The sequence below is a fragment of the Notolabrus celidotus genome, chromosome 9 (genome assembly GCF_009762535.1).
Source record: "Notolabrus celidotus isolate fNotCel1 chromosome 9, fNotCel1.pri, whole genome shotgun sequence".
In the NCBI taxonomy this organism is placed as follows: Eukaryota; Metazoa; Chordata; class Actinopteri; order Labriformes; family Labridae; genus Notolabrus; species Notolabrus celidotus.
Genome location: NC_048280.1, coordinates 26,271,488 through 26,291,082, shown reverse-complemented (window position 1 = coordinate 26,291,082; position 19,595 = coordinate 26,271,488). Strand labels below are relative to the sequence as shown.

The window sequence follows — 19,595 nt, the reverse complement described above, 5'->3', positions numbered from 1 at the left end:
ATATCAGTCGGATTTGATCATCCAAATATCATCCAATCATGTTCAAGCCTCAGATGATGTCATTGCGTGGTGCTAGTGGGGTTACTCACCTTCTGGTATGACAAGTTAAGATAAATGGCAGTTTAACCTTGCCAACAAGTCCAACACCTGGCTGTCAGATTGAAGCCTTGATAGCAGAGACATATTTATATTTATGTATCACTCGGCTCTCATGCTCTAAATCCTCACTGATTTGACAATTTCATGCGCTTCACGCTCACCAGTAACAGCTGAGATTATTAAACCCAGTCATGAGTGTGACATTCGGAGTATATTGAGTCATATTGAGTATCATCAATGTACTGTTTATCTGTGGTCATGTGACTACACAGACAGTGGGTGGAGGCTTGCTGGGCCACATTGAGGAGCTGTCAGAGAGATGAAGGAGCACCCAGATGGTACTTCCAAGCAGCCGCCCGACGAGCCCTCGGGTTATAGGTGGGGTTCACTTGATAGTCGTGCAGCTGGTATGTCACCTGAACTTTTCTCCGACCTCACCCTCACTGCGTGTTCATGTTTGTGCCTCACAGACAAGTCATGTTTAGGAATGATAATGAACTTATGAGTATTAGGTCACCTGTTGGAGTCTCATAAGAACCTTGAAAGGTGAATTAAAATAATGTGCTTACAGTTGAGTTGCAAACTTTGAAGACTAGGAGCATACAGAGCCATGCTAACGGTTCTGTGAAGCAGTACTTTGGCACTGCTAAATCTTAAGTGACAATGCTAACATTTTACCTGTGTTACTTTAGATATGTATACCTTTTCTCATCTTTGTGTAGACTTTTAGCATGCTAACATGTATTAACTACAGTAGCACTAAACCAAAAGTATAGGTGCTTGAAATGTCTTTAAAGTTTGACTGTAGTTTGCCATAGACTTAAGTATTTGATTAGAGGAGTTAAAGCCAGGGGATCATCATGTCTTTAGGGTTCATCCTCAGGGGACCAGAATCTCGCTATACATGTAAAGTCATACTGACTGACACATGGACATTGTTGTTTAGAAATGTCACGGCAACAACAACTACACTAACGTGAAGCTCAACCTTTTAGATCTCCCCCTGGTGCCTGTCTGCAGGAAACTGTAGGTCTTGAGGCTTGCCTGCTTCCTCCAGCAGAGCAGATGGGACATGGGTAAAATTAGAAAATTAAAATGCATGTCAAATAAATCTTTCTCAAACATGGTTTCTGTCAAGGCAGTAAGTTCTTGTCATTCTGATTTCTGTTCAGCATGATACGAATAAGTGTTCATTTTTGACAGGCGTTTAGTTGTAGTTAGATATTTGGTGTCAAAAGGAAGGATGTGACTTCATGATTGATAGCTCTGTTGACAGATGCAGCTCCTGCAGCGTTTATTACCAAATTAGCAGAGTAGAGGAGGAATAGAAAGATAAAACCTAACAATCACAAATACAAGTGTTGTTGAATTATTCATAACCTTGAGTGTCAGCTCAAACCGACATAAGAATCGGTTCGGCTGTGGACTGCACCGACCTGAGGGATCTTTGTCGTTTAATCAGTAAAGGCGGGTACACACTACAGGATAATCGGGCTGATTTTTGTCCCAATCTCACCCTTACGCTCAAAGCTAGCAAAGGCCCGATTGTCTGATGTTTGCAAACGACATCATGTCTGATTTTCCTGTGGTGTGGCGAGTGTGAAGAGAGATTTTTTTCCCGGTCGAAACCGCTCAGAAGGCCTCAGAAGGAGAGATCTTAAATAATGAACATGTTTAATATTTGCGACTAAATCCTGTAGTTTGTGGGATGCTCCGAGAGGAGCCGAGCACGCACAGTGTGTAATGTCAAGTGTACCGGAGCAAAAGCCAATCAAGACGCGAGCTGATTCAGCTGACTGACGGAAGAGGGTTTTCAAGGTATCTGTAATACTTCTGACAATTTTTACTCACCTCCAACTCGTGCTATAATGCATACAGCCCACATCCCCGCTGTCTCCATGACTTTTTCCAAATTATTTTTTTGTGTTTTCGGAAAGTAAGAGGCTGAAAACAATCATCATTGCTTCCTTCCTGATAGTCTGCCATGTTTGTTTACACCGAAGTCACGTTTTACTACACGTGATTTGGAATATTGAGCGTGAAGAACCTGATACTATGCTGAAGAATTGGTTAGTGTGTGTGGTGTGCTCCGTAGTGCACACCACACACTATAAGATTAGAAGAGAGAGTTCTTGTGCGATCTGTCTTTTGTTATCATCAAGTGTGTGGTCTCTACATGTGTGAAGGTTTGAAGAATCCTGTAATGTGTGCCAGCCTTAAGTTAAATGATTGCTTTGATTAGCAGAGGGGGCACGAAATCAACCCTCTGGTTCCACCAGCCACACTGCTTCTGCCCATGCCTTGGCTCAAGAATACATCACTGGTGCAACATGTAAGCGCCTGTCGGGTTGTATTTTGGCCTCAATTTCCTTTTTTTTAACAGTGGAAGAAGAAGGAGCCGCAACCCCCATACGGCCAATAGTATGCAGCTAAAGCAAGTGCTGGTAAATACGAAAAAAATAACAAAATATCTTTATCTAGAAAGAACAAATCAACAAAATGTAGGAATTAATTATTCCTTCTGGGGACTTTTTTTTTTTAAACATCCTTCACACTTGTCTGCTGTAGAGCTTCAAAGAGATAGGATATTGCTGTCTTCAGTGATTTCTATGCTTTTAACCTCCCAAAATCAAATGACCCATCTACAAAAACCTTGTGATGGATGAAAACTAAAATAATTTGTAACCTGCAACTTACTGAGCACCTGACATAAGTTAGGCTATTGTTAGCAGCAGCTCAGCTCTCAGCTCATTGAGATGGGATGTATCATGCAGAGCATTGGATAAATTATATTAATGGGAAAACAGCTTAGCTCAGTGTCACTCTGACTACAGTTACATTTTCCATTAGCACTTCACTGTTGTTTGCTACTGTCATAAGATAAATTACCTTAAATTAGTTCTAGTTTGCTGCTCTCAAATAGAGCAGCAAACTATTTTTTTTCAAATTGCTTACAGGGCAACTCCCTCAGAGCTGGAAAGAAACGTTGATCTCAAGAGGGAACTGTTCTTTTAGGCTTACAGATTACAGTAACTGATGAATGCATAAGCTAATGTACTTTTTCATCCTAAGAGCCACGCTGCTACATGATGAAAAAAGTTCTGATGTCATGTGTTGAGAACACTTCTACTTACAAAACTTCACCATGACGTCTTTGAAGTAGGTGATATGTGGGGCCTGAAATGTTACCATGTGAATGATCACTGAATGGCATTTATTTAATGATATCAGGAGAAAGACATTTTTATTCATCAAACCAGTCAACTTTGGTCAATTAGCAATTTTAACATTTTTGAGAATGCACATATGACAATGACAACAAAAGGTTTATGGTCTGTACGAAATAAATAGCAACATTGCTCATTTACAGCTTGGCTGAGGAAATAAACAAAACAAAGGGTTAATCTTCATATTAAAAAGGCATACAGATGAGTTGTGATACTCATGAACTCACTAATTGCTCAACAGAAAAATGCTCTCCTTTTTAAATAAAGCTTTTCAGTTTTAATATGCACCTTCAAGAGCCTGTTATAGTTAAATAAATAGAATGCTTTCCATTTTTAACATGCACATCCAATTTGCCTGGGGAAAGTATTTACACTTCACTGATCCTACATGTCTCCACTTCTCCGCACTTTTTTCTCCTTTAAACAATTCTTTCTCACCACAGACTCTCATACATACACAAATGTACAGTCACTCTTGCAGACATGCTGCGCCTATTTACTATAAACACAATATCTAAACCTATTGAAAGTGATCAAAATGCTAACGGTGAACATGGACATCCATGTAGTGTAAAGAAGAAACAGTCCAAACACCACATCTTAACCAGGGGGGCAGGGCTTACAAAAAGTTTTAGTTTACAATTGATCATGCACTGTATAAACTCACTGTGTTATTTGGTTTGTGTAATAAGTGGCTTCATTATCTACTTGTTTTCTTTAAGAGAACAAAGAAACGAGTTATATATCCTGTGAAGGACAACAATCCTACCAAATCTCTAACAATATTTAAGTCTTTTACCCCCCAGGAATCTTCACTGTCCTACATCAAGTGGTTTTACTATCTTTGAGTAAGCGTCAGCACATAACCAGGAGACACAGCAAGGTGGTGTTTCTTCCGTTCAGTCCATTCCAGTGGAGAAAAACTCCCGGTCATCGCGCTTCAGGGTTGAGATGGGCAGTTTATTCTGTGCTGATGTTTTTCTTTTCTTTCACTTTTTTCTCTTTCATGATGCAAAATAAGAGTTCTGCATGGAGTAGAGGCGGTCGATGGGGTTTCCCACGCGGGCCTGCATGGAGTTGACTTCTGACGATGCCATGAAGCAGTCGCTGAGGCTGGTTAAAGACGTGTCGCTGTCTATGTCATGGAAAGCGGAGTCATTACCTGTGAAGAGAGGCGATATGGAGATAGCCGTCAGGATTCGGTGGCAGAGGCGTCATTCAAAAAACGCACCAACGCCCCACTCTGACTATGAAACCCATGCAATCTTGTAGTTGAGATTTATAGCAGCGTTGGGAAATTATAATTACTAATAGTCACTTTGAGAAATTGCTGTTGCGTGTCATCACATTCGGGAGAAGTGTTTTGTTAGTTATCATCAAAGCTCACTTTTTGCTGCCCTCACTGGGACAATTGCGGTCTGTGAGGGAGCATGTAAACAAGGGGCATCCTCCTAAAAGATCTGGTTAATAGCAACTGTTTCCGCCTTTCATAAAACCTCAATGTGTTATTTCTCTGGAGGGAATAGTTAACTTTATTACACTCTGGATCTTAATGATAGTGTTGCACAAAATGGGGACAGTGATTTGAGACATATCTTTTAATGCCTTGCCAATATTGTTCTTTTCCCCAAACCAAAGGCGAGTGATGAGACCGGGGATTTGGGTTCTTACAACCGAGAGGAACTAAATGGAGGCAAATTATAAGGAAGTTATGAACTTGAGGAAATGGTCCCTGTGGGGCCTGTTGAGGACATCACTTAGAAATGTGTTATTCCAGTTACATCCTGTGGACTAACTCTTGATTGACTTACTTTCCCCCCTTGTCCTTGTTTGCGTTTTAATTCTTTCCTGTATCACACAGAAATCAGAGACTTGTTGTTTTCACATTCTGATTCATTAGCTCACACAGCCCTCAATCACTCTTTGGATTGTATTTATCTAAAACTGTCCACACTGACCACATGTTTTTACCACCACTGGGAAACATCATCAGTAACAGGGCATGTTTTAGAGGCAGAGGCGGGGAGTTAAAACCATATTAAACAGATTTTAAAATGTGCTTGAAAACCCACTTGCTTGGGTGTTATCTCATGTGGGAGGAGAAGCTGATCTTTGTGCGCGGCGGCTTAAATCAGGGGGGCTGTGGCTAAAACACATGTCCCACACTGGGGAGCTATGAGGTTGATCAAGGGACAGGCATGTGTGTGTGTATTTTAAAGCATGAGTGGGTGTTTTTTTTTTTTTTGATTCAGAGAGGGGTGGGTGGGAGTTTGTGGATGCTCACCATATGGGTTCATGTGGTCCCCGGGCATCTGTGGGGGGGTGAGCCCCTGTTGGAACGGGTCCGTGCTGTAGCCATTCTGATCCATGGCGACCAGCTGCTGCTGCGGCGGAGCAAGTGGTGTGAAGGAGTTCATCATCCCCTCCATACGATTAGACATCACCTCTGCAAGGCAATGAGAGCAAAACTATTATAGGAGTAGCAAACAAAACCCACAGGGGATGAGTCTGCAGGATGTAAATGAACCCACGCACTATAGATGACCAGAGGGAAACCAGGATGATGAAGGCATAGACAGTAGGGCTACGTTTCCTCCCTGGTAGTTTCCCATTCATACCTTGTCATTCTGCATCTACACAGGCTTAACTAAATCCGACTCCTTGCTCCAAATACCTGAATTGTTTGCCGGTTTCTGTTAGTATTCCCATGGAAACCTACAGTAGTTACCCCATGCTGCTTCTCCCACAATTCCCTCGACAAACAGCTCAGCTCTTGGGTAACTAACTTGTGAGAGGGACACAAAACTCTTGTGGCTTTATCACTGAAAACCATCCCTCACCCCCTGCATTTTCCTTTGCAGTGGCTTAGCGAGATGACGTCTTACATTCATTTAGTTTGGCTTGGAGACAGATTTTCTAACTCACTTTTGATGGGAAGAGCTCTTGTTTACACAGAGACATAGTCACAATCTGTTATTCTGTGTAGTTATCAAAGTTATGAACTATTTTCTCACAGCACATTTGACTTCACAGCAGCATATGCTAGACGAGAGAGGGGAAAAAGCTGAAATCTTCTGATTTAGTATTCGCATTGTAATGACACTGCTGCTTATGCATAGCTTATGAAAAGCCTGATGTCAACGTGTATAATGCTTTCATATGAAAAGTTAAAGACCCCGTTTAAAAAGCTTATATATGGTTTCCTCTTTGTGCAGTTTTAACCTGCGTTTGTGTACCGACAAACTGTGCTCGCAGACAATGATTTTTGTAAGTGATATTCAGCTAATGCAGTGATTTCCACTACAGAGTCATGTCTGTTTTTGATGTATACATCCAGTATTGCTTTCGCACAGTGATTTATCCAGATCTTTTGAATCTTTTAACAATATAATGATTGTGATTATGTACTGTGCATGATGACTCCTCAGGTTCTTTTAAATATCATGCTAAGGAACATTATTTTGGGATTGTTTAATTATCTACTTTCACAGAGGCGCCAAACCTCTACTCATCTTTACTTCTGAAAGACTCTGCCTCTCCTGAGGGCCTTTTTTATACCCAGCCATGATACTAACCTATTGGAAATTAATCTAGTTAGTTGGGAGACATTCTTCAAGGGTTTTTTTTTTGGCATTACATAACTTTTCAAGTGTTTTGTTGTCAATGTATCAACTGATTTGCAACATTTTGCAGACTTTAAATTAAAAATGAGCGTAAATTTTATCATAAACAATAGATTTTTTTTTCATTTTAACGGTCTCACATGTTGTCTTTGCACTATTTTAAATTTAATATAGGATACCAAGTATTTGTAAACCACCAAATTCAGTTTTAATAAACATTTTACACATTATTCCTGTGTTTTTAGAAATGGGGTTGAATATGTATTTAACTACACCGTTATAATTTGTCAAGTTTTATGTGACATATTTAGCTCAGACACAAGGTGAGCAAAGCAGATGAATGTTAAATATTGTTCTAGTGTCAAACTTAATAAACTTTATTCACTGGAGGAAAAATTAAGATAAATAAACAATGGAATAAAATTAAACTTGAAAACCCTGATGTGTAAAAAATAATTTAAAGCTACTGCTAAGTTTCCCATACAAAGAGCGATGTGATAATGATCCCCCGGTGAGTGCTGAGTTTCTGCAGTTTCATACCTTGGCCAAGTCTCTGAGAATTCTGTTGTTCTTGTTGTTGCTGCTGTCTTCTTGCCAACTTCTTCATCTGAAACGAAAGGAGTCAAAGTTGTGAGGAGCCCCCAAAACTAACATGCGCTCTTTAATTTAAAAAGGATGCTCCTCGCTGTTCACCCTCGAGTGAACTGCACAGAGTCAGTATCTGAGTGCACTTCATTGTCAAGTATCAAAGCTTTTCAGGAGATAATCATCAGAAAAGAGGAGGGCGTAGACATTTAATGCAAGAGTGAGCTAGATTTGCAACTCCTTCTGCTCTTTTTTTTGGTACATTTGTGAAAGGAATGCAGTGATAAGTTTAACACACATAGTTGTGCAGATTTATGAGCCAGACTCAGAGATGGAACAAGGCTGTTGTATGACACATTATCTGATTCATCTTGTGTTAGCCGCTCTCACCTTAGCTCTCTGGTTCTGAAACCACACCTGCACCACCCGAACGCTGAGTCCCGTCTCTGCAGCCAACGTCTCCCGCACCTGAATCCACCCAGACAAAAGCAGCCCACATTAAAACAACACACTTCACAGCACACTGAAATGCTCTGCCTCTCTGAAATATCTGCCACATTTCCCAACAAGCACATTGCCTCTTTGATATGCTTTGGTTTCAGTGGGGTTTGAATGAACGCAGTGGTCTTTTTGGACCTCTTGGTTATTGGTTCTTCAAAGCCTTGGCTAGGGTGCAGCGCCTGTTTTAGGGCCGGGGCTACAGATGCAGTTTGCCGATCTCAGTATGATATTTAGTGCAGGCGGACTGCGTTACAGCAGCCTGCCTCAGTTAACACAGAACAGAAAGCTGCTTGCCACTTCAAAGCTCGGCTCTGAGGTGGGGGAGATTTTTTTAATTTGAGAATTTTATTTGTGAAACTACTGTAGGGCTCGTGGTCAGCATCTAAATAACCATTACTCCAAATACAAACCAGAGTGGTTTTATTTAAAGTCCCCTTGTGTTGTTGTAGATGATTTAAGTCTTACCTTTCTGCAGGGTTTTGAAGACACCTCAAAGGAAGCCTTGAATGCCCGTCTCTGCTGAGTGGTCAGAATGGTTCGTGGTCTTTTGGGCCTCCTGGGATCCTTCCCATCATCCCCCTTCCCCTGGCTTGCGATGCCTTTCTCTGGCTTGATGTCCAACTCCTCATCATCACTTTTCTCTGCAGAAAGAGACATCATTTTTCTATCGTAAGTACAAGCTTGAACCGACTACACCCTCCTACTCCAGTCTGTGACAGTCTGCTGATTAATATATTCTTGTTCTTCCCCATTTTTGGAAGATTCACACAGCACAAGTGCATAATCAAAGGAGACACATGTGTTTCTGATACTTTGTTATCAATTTATTACAAAAGGAAAAGGCCACATGTACGATCAGACTTACAGGAGGCTGCGGCTCTCGCTCTCGGAGAGAACAGTGAAATATGCACATTTGTCACTGAACTGGACGCCACGTCATGTGAAATTTATGGCACTCAGCTTTGTCTGATTTACACTAAATCAATCTCTGATAAGAATACTACATCAAGTGCAACATGAAAAAGGCAAGTCAAGCACATACGGGGAATGCATCTCCCATGACACAGCAAGGAAGTCCAACTTTTTTTTTTACTTAATTTCCTTCAAAAGTAATGATAACCTGCATGTGGACTGTTGGCAGCAGGATATTACTGCTTTAGGTAGTAAAATCTGTGCACCTTTTATACTTTTATACAAGAAAATGCCATTAATACATTATGATAACTTAGATACTACTGGATTTTTTTAAATTGAGGAAATGTATTTTTGTCTTTCTCAGTAAAACTAGCTTCCCTTTTCGCAGCACAAAAACAACACATTTAGAGTTTTCCCAGAAAAGAATTTTTCATAAAACTTTAAGATAACTTCACCAGTGGCTCTATGATGTTGTTGTAGTAACCATGTTTTGTTTACTCAAAAAAAACATTAAAAAAATGATGTGCAACTTGTTTCAAACTTTTGTCAAAGTTTATGCTTTGTTAAGTGTGAAATAAAGGAGGCTTAGGCGTCTGATTTAAAACACTTTAAACCAATTTTGGGATGTATTTCAATTTCTGTCATTAAGGCCACAAAGTTACACAACCAGGACATGAAAAATAAATGAACGAATAATAAAAACATCCCTCTTTGTTTGGCTGAAAACAACTGTTTCCAAATCTGAACCAGCAGTGTTGTTAATGATTCTAGATTACACTTGGGGTCTAGTTTCTGTAAGGAGAGACCCGCATCACGGCTCATCGTTATCTGATAAGTATCTACATTTCTCGTCTAACAAACCTACACTTCATCTGCCACATGCCGAGGTTAACCTCTGCTCATGTCGACATTTTCTCCGTCTTGAAATCAGGAGACATCACACAAAAGACATGCCTGTGCAATACGCCGGGACACAAACCGAACGAGGAAGACGCAGAGCAAATATTCCCACAAGTTGACAAAAGTTGACACAGGCACAGATGTATTTGACAAATTCCCTCGCTTTTGTGCATGTCTAAATGTGAGCCAGATGGTGGTGAACAGTGAGGCTTGGCGAGGTGCCTCGTTGTGTGTGGAGGCTACGGGCGAGGAACACTGGAGCTGATAAGAGTGGAGGAGCAGGCTTTCTGCAGAAAGGCCCCAAATCCTTCTGTCACTCACCATGATGCAGTGATTTAATTCTTTCCAGCACCAGACCCAGCCCACGCAGAGAGAGCCATTAATACACAGAGGCTTGGCTTCGTCCTGTTTCCACTTCCTACTGTATTATAAACCTACGCTCAACGCTTGAATTCAAATGATAGGAAATTAGCTATTCTAAAGCTGCAGATGGTGCCATGTTGGAAGTTTTAGTATGAGGGCTGCATGCATCATCTCTGAAAACTCCCACATGTCCAAGAAAAATCTGGCAACCAGTTACAGCAAAATAAATATTGTATTTTCTTTTAATACCATTCATATATCACTTCAACCTGTCCATTATGTTGGATGTCTTCACTGGCTACCACAGTGATGGAACAGAGCACACAGAATACAACACCCAGGTGCCATGTGATGATCGCACCCGGGTGTGGATCTCACTCCTGTGTGACAGGGTGCAGAGGGCTCACCTGAGTCTGAGTCATCCGGGCTGACCGAGCTGAGTAAGTCTTTCTCCCTCTCGTAGTCAATCTTGCACAGCAGCTGACCCTCCTTCAGGACAAACTCGTCGCCCTTCCTCAGCTGTCGGTCGCACACGCAGCAGCAGAAACAGTTCAGGTGGTAGACGCACTCCAGGGCACGCATCACAAACTCTGTGGGGGCGATTTTCTCCAGGCAGCCACTGCACTTAGTTGCAAATAACCTGCAGAACAAGAATATATATATATGATCAATATTTTTCTAATTAACAGAAAAGTAGGATTTCTTCTCTATCTGTGCTTCTTTTAGAGAAGATGTCAGAATTTTTCACTGCCCTACAATTGCAGCCTGGGGTCACATTGGCTGTTTTTTGCTGCGTAAAAGACAGTTTAAAACATGGTTCTAGTCTGAGAGACGTCACCCATTGGTTTCGGAAGAGGAATTTTGAAGCCCAATGATGGTGGTCGCCATATTTGCAAGAGGTTAAGAAGGTGGAGACTTTTATTCAAGTCAGCTACGTCCCTTTATCATGCAAAACTCATTACCTCAGTTGTAAAAAATCCACCTCCTCACAGTATGAATAGAGCAGTGGGTTATTCAGACCAAAACCTAATTTTTTTCTACTGGACTGTCAACATATTTCATTTCACGTTACTGCTGTAAAAAGTGACATCTCAACATGGGCGTTAATGACTTCTCCTGGGTTATTGCTTAACTTGATATTCAAGGGAGTATAATTTTAACACTTCTGCATTGGCTTCATTTTTTAACATTGGGGGATGCTGCCTGGCTGTTCCACAAATTTTACAGCGAAAGTGAGACTATGCATCGTGTGAGGAATAAAGCAACACACAAAAAATGTCAAAGCATCATTCCTCAGAAAATACATCAAGACTATACTCAGGGTGTTAAAAAATCTAACTTCTTTAATCAGGTACAACCATAAGCCTTTCAGAGCAATTTTTTTTTGCAAACTTCACAAAGCTCAGGAAATCTTTATTTTTGCGACATTTAAGGACTTCTTTTACTTTACTTTACAACCCTACAGTTTGCAATTGTGGCTGCAAGGAATGCTTTTAAGACTAGTTACAGAGGTATACTCTAAGGTCAGTGAATATAACTTTGAAGAACAAAAAAAGGAGCATGACTCAAATGATTATTTGATTCAGTCCAGTCAGGGATTTTGTTATTTCAGCCTTCCTTCCTCTGGTATGACCTGTACATAATGGTTGCTAACATTAGCAGTTCTTAGCACCATTTGTTTGATTTTTCTGAGTTTGTTTGCTGGAATGAAGACAATTCCTCTCCCACAGCTTTGTCCTACTATTTACCTCAATCTTGTAATTATCACTAGTAGCAGCAACAGTAGCTGCTGTTCAGCAAAAGTGACACATTCCCACCCTGGGTGCTTTTCTTTGGCATAGTGCGTGGCTTCACTTTGTCCCACAGCCTTTTTTTTTTTTTTGAGTTGTCCATCAAGTGTTTTTGATTTAGAGTCAAGTTGGCTTGTTGTTCCTGTGGGCAGCCAAGGAGGTGACTCTTTTGGCAGCAGCTCATCTGTTAAAATTTCTAGGGTGGGTCCAGCCCTGCGTAATTCCAAGTGAACACAGTCACGGACACACAAACACCCGCACCAAGCACAAAAAAGAGACTGGGTCATTTTCTAGAGCAGTGACTACTGAATCCTAGGGTCCTAATCAAGCTTCTGCTGACATTTCTTTCATAACCTGGAACCTCTATATGCATCAGATAACTTATCAGGGATGGTGATTCATTGCTGACTACTGAGCCACCCTCTAGTCTGTTCATATGTCATCTTACTGTCTAATATCATGTCTCTACACCACCTCTATCTCCATATCCCCAACACCTCCATCTTCTTTTATATGCTCCCAGGAAGATGTTTGCATTGTTTTATTGGTGACTGAGAGGCATTTAATTCGTCCTCTGTTGTTCACAAGAAGCCACATTAAATGGAGCAAGAAGGCAGGGAGTGTGGTTGATCTTGTCCAGCCGTAAAGCTGGATTTATTAGCGGCCTCTTTGTTTGCCCTGGTCTGGAAGACAGCTGGCAACCGCCTATCTATTTGTGGTGAACATCTATTTCATTGTGCAAGGCAGGGAGGCAGGGAGAGGAGCGATTGACATCATCTGCTTGTTGGGGACGGGGATGAGCGATAGTGATGAATATAATGTGTAAATATGAGCGCAGGGAAACCAAAGGCAGGTTTTGTTATGGTAATAGTGTTATAGGTGCTGATTGAGTGCTGATATGCTGTGTGTGTGTATGTGTGTGTGTATGCGTGTGTGCACGAGTGTTCACACTTGTATGAGCAGCTGTATGCATGTAGGAACAAGGTAGTGTGGTTTCTGGTTGTGTATGCTGCGCTTTAAAATAATGTTAGTTTAATCTGTAGGAGCAGAGCTACATTTAATGTTATCTTAATTACATTGCATCAATTGATCATTATTCTACTAATTCTATCCACAACGCTTGTTTCTCAAACAAAGAGTGCTGTTATAGAGGGGTTTGTCTTTGCAGCAGCAAAACAACACAGATATCAGAAAACTGGTCCTCACAAGGTTCATAAAATCCTTTAATCTTTCATTTATTACAATAAGTTAAGAAGATTATTATTCAACTATGGAAAAAAACTCAAGGATAATCCTTTGAAAAAGAAATTTTGGCATGTTTCTCAAACAAGCAGGGTTCTAGTTTTTGTGACCTGCCAACCTGGATCTGGCTTCAAAACAAACTTCAAAGTTTGGATGCTGAAAAATGAAATGCAAAGTAAAGTACTTAATGATAAGAGAAGATAAAATAAAAATGTAAAACAGAAAGCTGACGTCAACACACTCCTTCAAAGATACGCTGAATATTCAGGGAGTTGTTCTTCGTTTTTAGGGGGATTAGCGTGTTAACATGCTGGGATCTGGGAAATGAGGTGATGAATCTGTCAAGACGAGTTCCCAGCTCTAACTCTAATGTGTAGCTAATGATTGCCAGCTTAAGCTCAGAAAGAGAGCAAAAAAGTTGAGGAAATGACTTGTTAGCACGGTTTTGATACGTCCAGGACTCCACATTCACCTTCGACCGCTCTCTCAAATCTTCTCATCTAGATGAAAACATTCTCATTCAGCCCTCTTTCCTTTCTTCTTTCTCCTCGCCGAGTCTAATCTTGTAAGCCATTATTTTTCTATTTCCCCTCTCTGTCACTTTGCATTATTTTTGCTGCTGTAATTCCTATTCGTCCCTTCTGGAATCTTCCTGTCCTGCTTTGTCCTAGGGTCTAATCCGGACTTTCTGCCTGTTTTCAGTCCCCGGTCCCCATTCTCAGCGGGGTTCAGATGGAATAGCCATGCATGACGCCCCTTCTATGGCAACCACACCTCCACAGGAAGGCAACGCCGACTTTTCGGATGGGCAGAGAAGGCCTTTGAGAAGCTGGCAGCAGAAGTAAATCCTTCTCTAAGGAACAAGGAGAATTAGCAGGGAGCAGTGGACTAGGGATTTAACCCTACCCCTCTCCTTTGAAAGGCACAGTCGGTCCCACTCCTGCGGCTAGCCACAATCAAACAGAGGAGGAGTGGGGAGGTGGCAGCGGGGAGAGGAGAACACAAACTCCCTGAATGACACAAGCAGTGGATTGTGGAGGAGCCTAATCCCACTTTAATACCTTTCCAAGTTCAGCTGCTAAAGAATGCTCTTTAAAACAACACCACTGTGTGAGCAGTGAAGGTTGACCAGGGGGAGGCACGCCATTCAACCTCCCCAACATTACCTGATTAGTGGTTTGAGGAGCGACCAGAGGGCCAAGAGGAGACAGAGGAGGAGATGTAAATGATGATTTTATATCTAGAAAACATATCAACAGGGGGAATTGATAAGTTTAGCTGAAAAACTGAGATTTCACACCTTCTTGTGAAGCCCTTCCGGGATATTAAAAGCTATAGGTGTGAGTGGAATCAGACTTAAAGTGATTTAGGTGATTATTTACCACGTTCTGACTCTACTTGATCCCACTGACCTGACTAAAATCCACTTTGCGGACTTGCTTTTGTAACATGAGTCCCAGTGTTGCAGAGCCAGCCTGATCAGCACCTTTTAAGCTAGCCTGTGTTTAAAAGACACCACAAAGAAGACCACCAGCGTGTCCCCGCTCTCGTATCACCCCTCCTCCCACACCTGAGCGCACAGATCAAGTGATGAGACCCTCCTGTGTGGATCAATGGCCACATCTCAAGCAGAGAGAACTGTCAATATTTACCCAGGCCTCCCTTGAACCGGACTCATAAATGGAAAAAAGAGCCGCTCTCAGCACATAGCTGCGTCCCAGAGGAATCATTACGTTCCTCTTTTTAATCCTGTGTCCACGTACCTGTAATCCCTAGTCTGTTCTTTCTGACGTTATCTATGGCTCTCTTCTCCTCTCTGTGACAGATTATCACACTGCTGAGACTTGTAACGCCACAGGATGTTTTTTTAGAAAATGCACACACCAAAAAAAAGAAAAACCCAGACCGAGAACGAAAAAGAGCATTACGAGGAAGACAAAAGCCAACGGGGAGCGACAGTTATTTTGTCTGATGAACACTTCAGCCGAGCAAAGTGCAGCTCAGAGACTACTGCCTCGCTGCTGCTCTTCTTCTTCCCCCCTTTTCCGGGGACTTTGGAGAACTATGCACTCTCCCTTTGAACAGATTACAGGCAACTTAAAGTGTGACAACATCTTAAGCTCTCACCACATGTTGCCAATGATTTCCCTTCTACAGACATTACATTTAATGCTTCTGCCGCAGTGATAAGCATCAGGAGGACTGGGGCGGGATAAAAGAAACCCAGAAGAATAAGAAAAAAAAGAGGGGGGGAGGGTTGGGAGTATGGAGCTGCTTATGGTGCTTGATAATCATGCTACGTTTAGCAACACGTGCAACAGTCTCACCTACTCCCCTTTTTGCTATTGAACAACACTGAGAGAAACACCATAACAATTTAGGGAGGAATAGCCAGGGCTATTATGTCACCACATCCCTTCAAAGACAGAGGGGATGAGGATTAGCCAGGCAGCAGCTGTAAGCTATTACTTTGAAGATGGGCTCTCGTGTTTGAGCAGGAAACCTGTGGCCACGCCAATCACTGCTGAGGTGAGAGATGAGGCCTCGGAGGCAGGTCAGAGAAGGGCCTCAGGGCAGGACGGAGGGTGTGTGTAGCAGCCGGTCAAACATGCATCCATGATGCTATCTGATTTAGCTGTTGGCTTACATGTTGAACATGTCTTCTCTGCAGCTAAAGAATAGACAACGAGCATGTTTTACAATGTCAAATGTCTTTAAAGAGGATTGATTCGTGAATGACATTTTTGTTTTTCAGCTAAGTCATAAACAGCTAGCAGCCAGCAACTGGATAGCTTAGCTTAGCATAAAATCTGAACCCTGGGTAAAACAAATATTTAAAAACTTTACAGAACTAATTCAGCACTTCAGAAAAGAGATAGATTTTCTGAGATAAGGATGTCAATAACAGTTTGACTGTAAATAAAAGAGCGTGCAGGTAGATTAGCCTAACTTAGCATGGAGACTGAGATCAAGGTCGGAAAAGTGACACAAGAAATATTGAAGAAACAATTGAACATATAGGGGAAACCGTCTTTTTCTCCTTTCTAACAGTTAGATGAGAAGATTAGTATTAATCTTGCATCTATAATATAAATAAAATAGTATTTAATTAGCTCTGCATAAATCGGCAAATCTGGAATAAAAAAAACTGTGACGCAAGAATTAACCAAATGTAGTTTTTTGTTTTTGTGTTCTTGCAGTGGTTACCAGAGAAGATTTTTAGCAGCTTTGTATGCATGCTGTGATTTTAGTCATTTAGCTTATCTTAGCATTAAGACTTAAACATTTTTTGTAAAAGGCAAGCCGCTAGTGCCATACATCTGCTTTAAGACATCTTTGAAATAATTTCAGGTGGTATCTCGTTCTTTTCTTCTGGAGAGACAACAAACATATCTGTCTTAGCAGGTCTCTGAACTGTTGCACAGCCTCTCCTCAGCTCCTCATGAGACACGCCTCAGTATGTGAAAATTGGTTCTTTGCAACGGTATCAAGAGCTTTAGCTAAAGAGGAAAACATTTGATGCCCAGATGTTGAAGTCAAACCTTTTCAACTTTGTCTCAACCTCATGAAAATCACTTTGTTATGTATAGGCATGTTGTTCTCTTAGATGCAGCATACACTAGGTGTTGGTTAAAAATAGCACCCAGATTTAAGTGAGTCTTTTTTTGATTGCTTGCAGAGGGACAGATGATAGAAGAAAGTTTCTTCACTCAATGGGCCAGTGTAAATAAAAGCAGCTAAAGTATTTCCTGCTTCATTTTTCCTCTATGAAGATGAGGGGAAAACAAACTTTGCGCCTGCGTGAGTGCACCAGTACAAAGAAGTGGGACCCATAACACAGCCTCCATAAAAGATCTCAGTAGCTGACCTTGTTTCATAGTATCAGCGATTCTCTTTGGAGCATAGATTCATGGAGAGTAATGAAGCCAAATAAAAAGTGCCATCCTTCTGCTCCCAAGGGCCAGCTCCAGTCAGCTCTAAAAGCTGCTTAATCACCATCCCGTGCTTACTACATTAGCATAATAATGGCCTTTAAATTGAGGCTCTTTGTTTTTTAATTAAACTCCCAGCAGGTAAAAGTAAAACACATTAACGGGAGATGTGTACACCACTAATGGCCCAAAGGTGCCTTCTTCATCACACAGCTCTGGCCACAGGGTTCTGCTTGTTCCCCACTCTGATGCGCAGCAGCGGCTGCCTGCAAGCTCGCTGGGGAGGGATGAGACGAGCTGATTGCACTTGGCATAGCAAAGATAATAGTGGAGACGTGTCGGTTGTGTTAGTGCATGCATATGCACCTGCCCTACATCTCAGAGGGAGCACACTTAGTGAAAGCTGCTGCACAGATCTATAGTAGATCTGTAAAAAGACACTGCTCACAGTTAGTCTGGAGCGAAGGGCTTCCAAGATTGTCTATCCCACATGTCCGCTATTGTGAAATAAATATGGCCACTTGATTTCTATGGCAGCATGAGCTCCTATGTGCAGGAATGTGCAGCTCCTCAGACGAGTCCCCGGCCAGACAGACATCCGAGGCAGATCTGTGCATAACGCTATACGGCACAGCTGCACAAAGAAATCCTAACCCTTAAGTCGTTATTCAAATGATCTCATTCCAGGGGCTGTGTTTCACAGATTACTCAACACTTGAAGCACAGTTTGGAGAGGATGGGGTTTGCACGTGTAGTCCTAACTGACTGCAAAAAACATGCAAATGATGTGCATATACATCATGATTTTTGACACGTCTTGTTAGCGCCAAATTATGAGATGTGAGAAATACATATGATAAGGCTACGTGTTCGTGCAGAGCTCCAAAGGCAACAGCGGTATGCTGAGAATTGTCTTGCAGCATCAGGCGACGCTTCTTCCTCACATGTGTCTGCTAATGAGTCACTAGGAAAACAGCGTGGAAATAATCCTCCCCAGCCACACAGGTAGAACAAAGCTGATGGAGTGAAAAGGACAGTGTATTGGGCAGCAGAGGAGGCTAAGTACACAAATGTAAATACAACAGTAAGCAGGCAGGCACACATGATGCTGTTTGGACAGCTGGTGTTCCTGAGTATGTAAAATGAGTGCAACATCGCATTTAGGCTCAGTTTCTAGAGCTCAGAACAAACAATACTCTGGTGAGGAAATCAGGACTGGAAGGATGTGTGCTTTTTTTGCATTTTTGGCTTATTTTTTACCTGTTCTCAAAGCAGAGTTGATCCTTACACAAATAAATGAAAGACTGGGATTCAGAGAAGTATTCTCTGCTAAAAAGTGAAGCATTTTGGTCTGTATCCACTGCTGGAGATGTGACATGTTTACAACGCCATTTCTCTAAAAGCAAGGTGCCAGGAGAGAAAAAGATATCACAATATGGCTGCTATTAAATTCAGGTGTCAAATGACCTGCACTTATTTTATATATTTATTATAGCTCTATCTAGGTTTGTTCTTTCCTTCCATGCTAATCTGCGTGAGGTGGAGCAGAGCTGCACCATTAAGAGCTTGGCCCGCTCTTCAAGCCACCACGAGTGATTGCAGCTTCTGAAGGAGAGCTTGGAGAGCGGGGAGAGTGATGGCTACAATAAGTGTAATGGCTATCACATGTTATAGAGCTATGGCTGACTATAACTGCCCACAGATACACAAGGTTTATTGTTTTATTTGTGTTTTTCTTAAATGAGAGGCAGAGTTACAACAGATAAATCAATTTTAGAGAATAAAAGCAGCAATGATCGCAAGTCAAAGGAAGAGAAAGTTTTAGAAAACATGATAAGATGAAGTAGGAGATGCTTCAGAGCTTCGCTAAGATACTTTTCTTTCTTTATTGTAAGAAAATAAATGGACTCGTCTTACAGATTCAGCGCTGGAATGGTTAAAAAACAACATTTGGATTGGAGGGTTTTATAATTACTATTGACCCAGAGGTTCTGGGTCTAAGAAATAAAACAAACAGTAATATGAGGTGTTCTAAAGCACAAGTCTGCAAATATGCAAAGACAGGGTCTGGTGGAGAGCATCACGCTTTGGCTTCTTTTCTCCGCTCTCTAATCTGTGGGCCTACACAATATTAAGACGGCTTTGGAGCCACTTGTGACCCAGCTGTGCACTAATGAAAAATTCCACAGCTCTGTGCGGGGGCCAGCGGAGCTTGACCCCTTCCACCCTGAACCAAGCAGTGTCCATCTTGAGGAGTTTACCAGGGCTGAAAGATACTGGATTAATAGGTAGGGAAGGAGAAAGAGAGACAATCTGGGAAAAGGCTGAAAAAAAGCCCTTGTGTGTTTCCCCTTCGATCTTTAGTATATTGGCGTGGAGTAAAGTGTTTGCGCAGGTTTTAATGGGCGCAGATGATCT

General features: G+C 41.7%; 1 protein-coding gene across 6 annotated transcripts in view; it reads right to left on the bottom strand.

Moving 5' to 3' along the window:
• Positions 1-3,296: 3,296 nt before the first annotated feature.
• lmx1bb (LIM homeobox transcription factor 1, beta b) overlaps positions 3,297-19,595 on the bottom strand; it is a 52,614-nt gene continuing 36,315 nt past the window's right edge. For all 6 annotated transcript variants that reach the window (XM_034691213.1, XM_034691209.1, XM_034691214.1 and 3 more), the window contains 6 exons: positions 10,621-10,853; positions 8,501-8,676; positions 7,925-8,002; positions 7,490-7,556; positions 5,611-5,772; positions 3,297-4,488 (listed from right to left, as the gene is read on the bottom strand). In XM_034691213.1, coding sequence (XP_034547104.1) covers positions 4,331-4,488; positions 5,611-5,772; positions 7,490-7,556; positions 7,925-8,002; positions 8,501-8,676; positions 10,621-10,853 — 874 coding nt within the window. In that variant the 3' untranslated portion in view covers positions 3,297-4,330. The remainder of the gene's footprint in view (positions 4,489-5,610; positions 5,773-7,489; positions 7,557-7,924; positions 8,003-8,500; positions 8,677-10,620; positions 10,854-19,595) is intronic.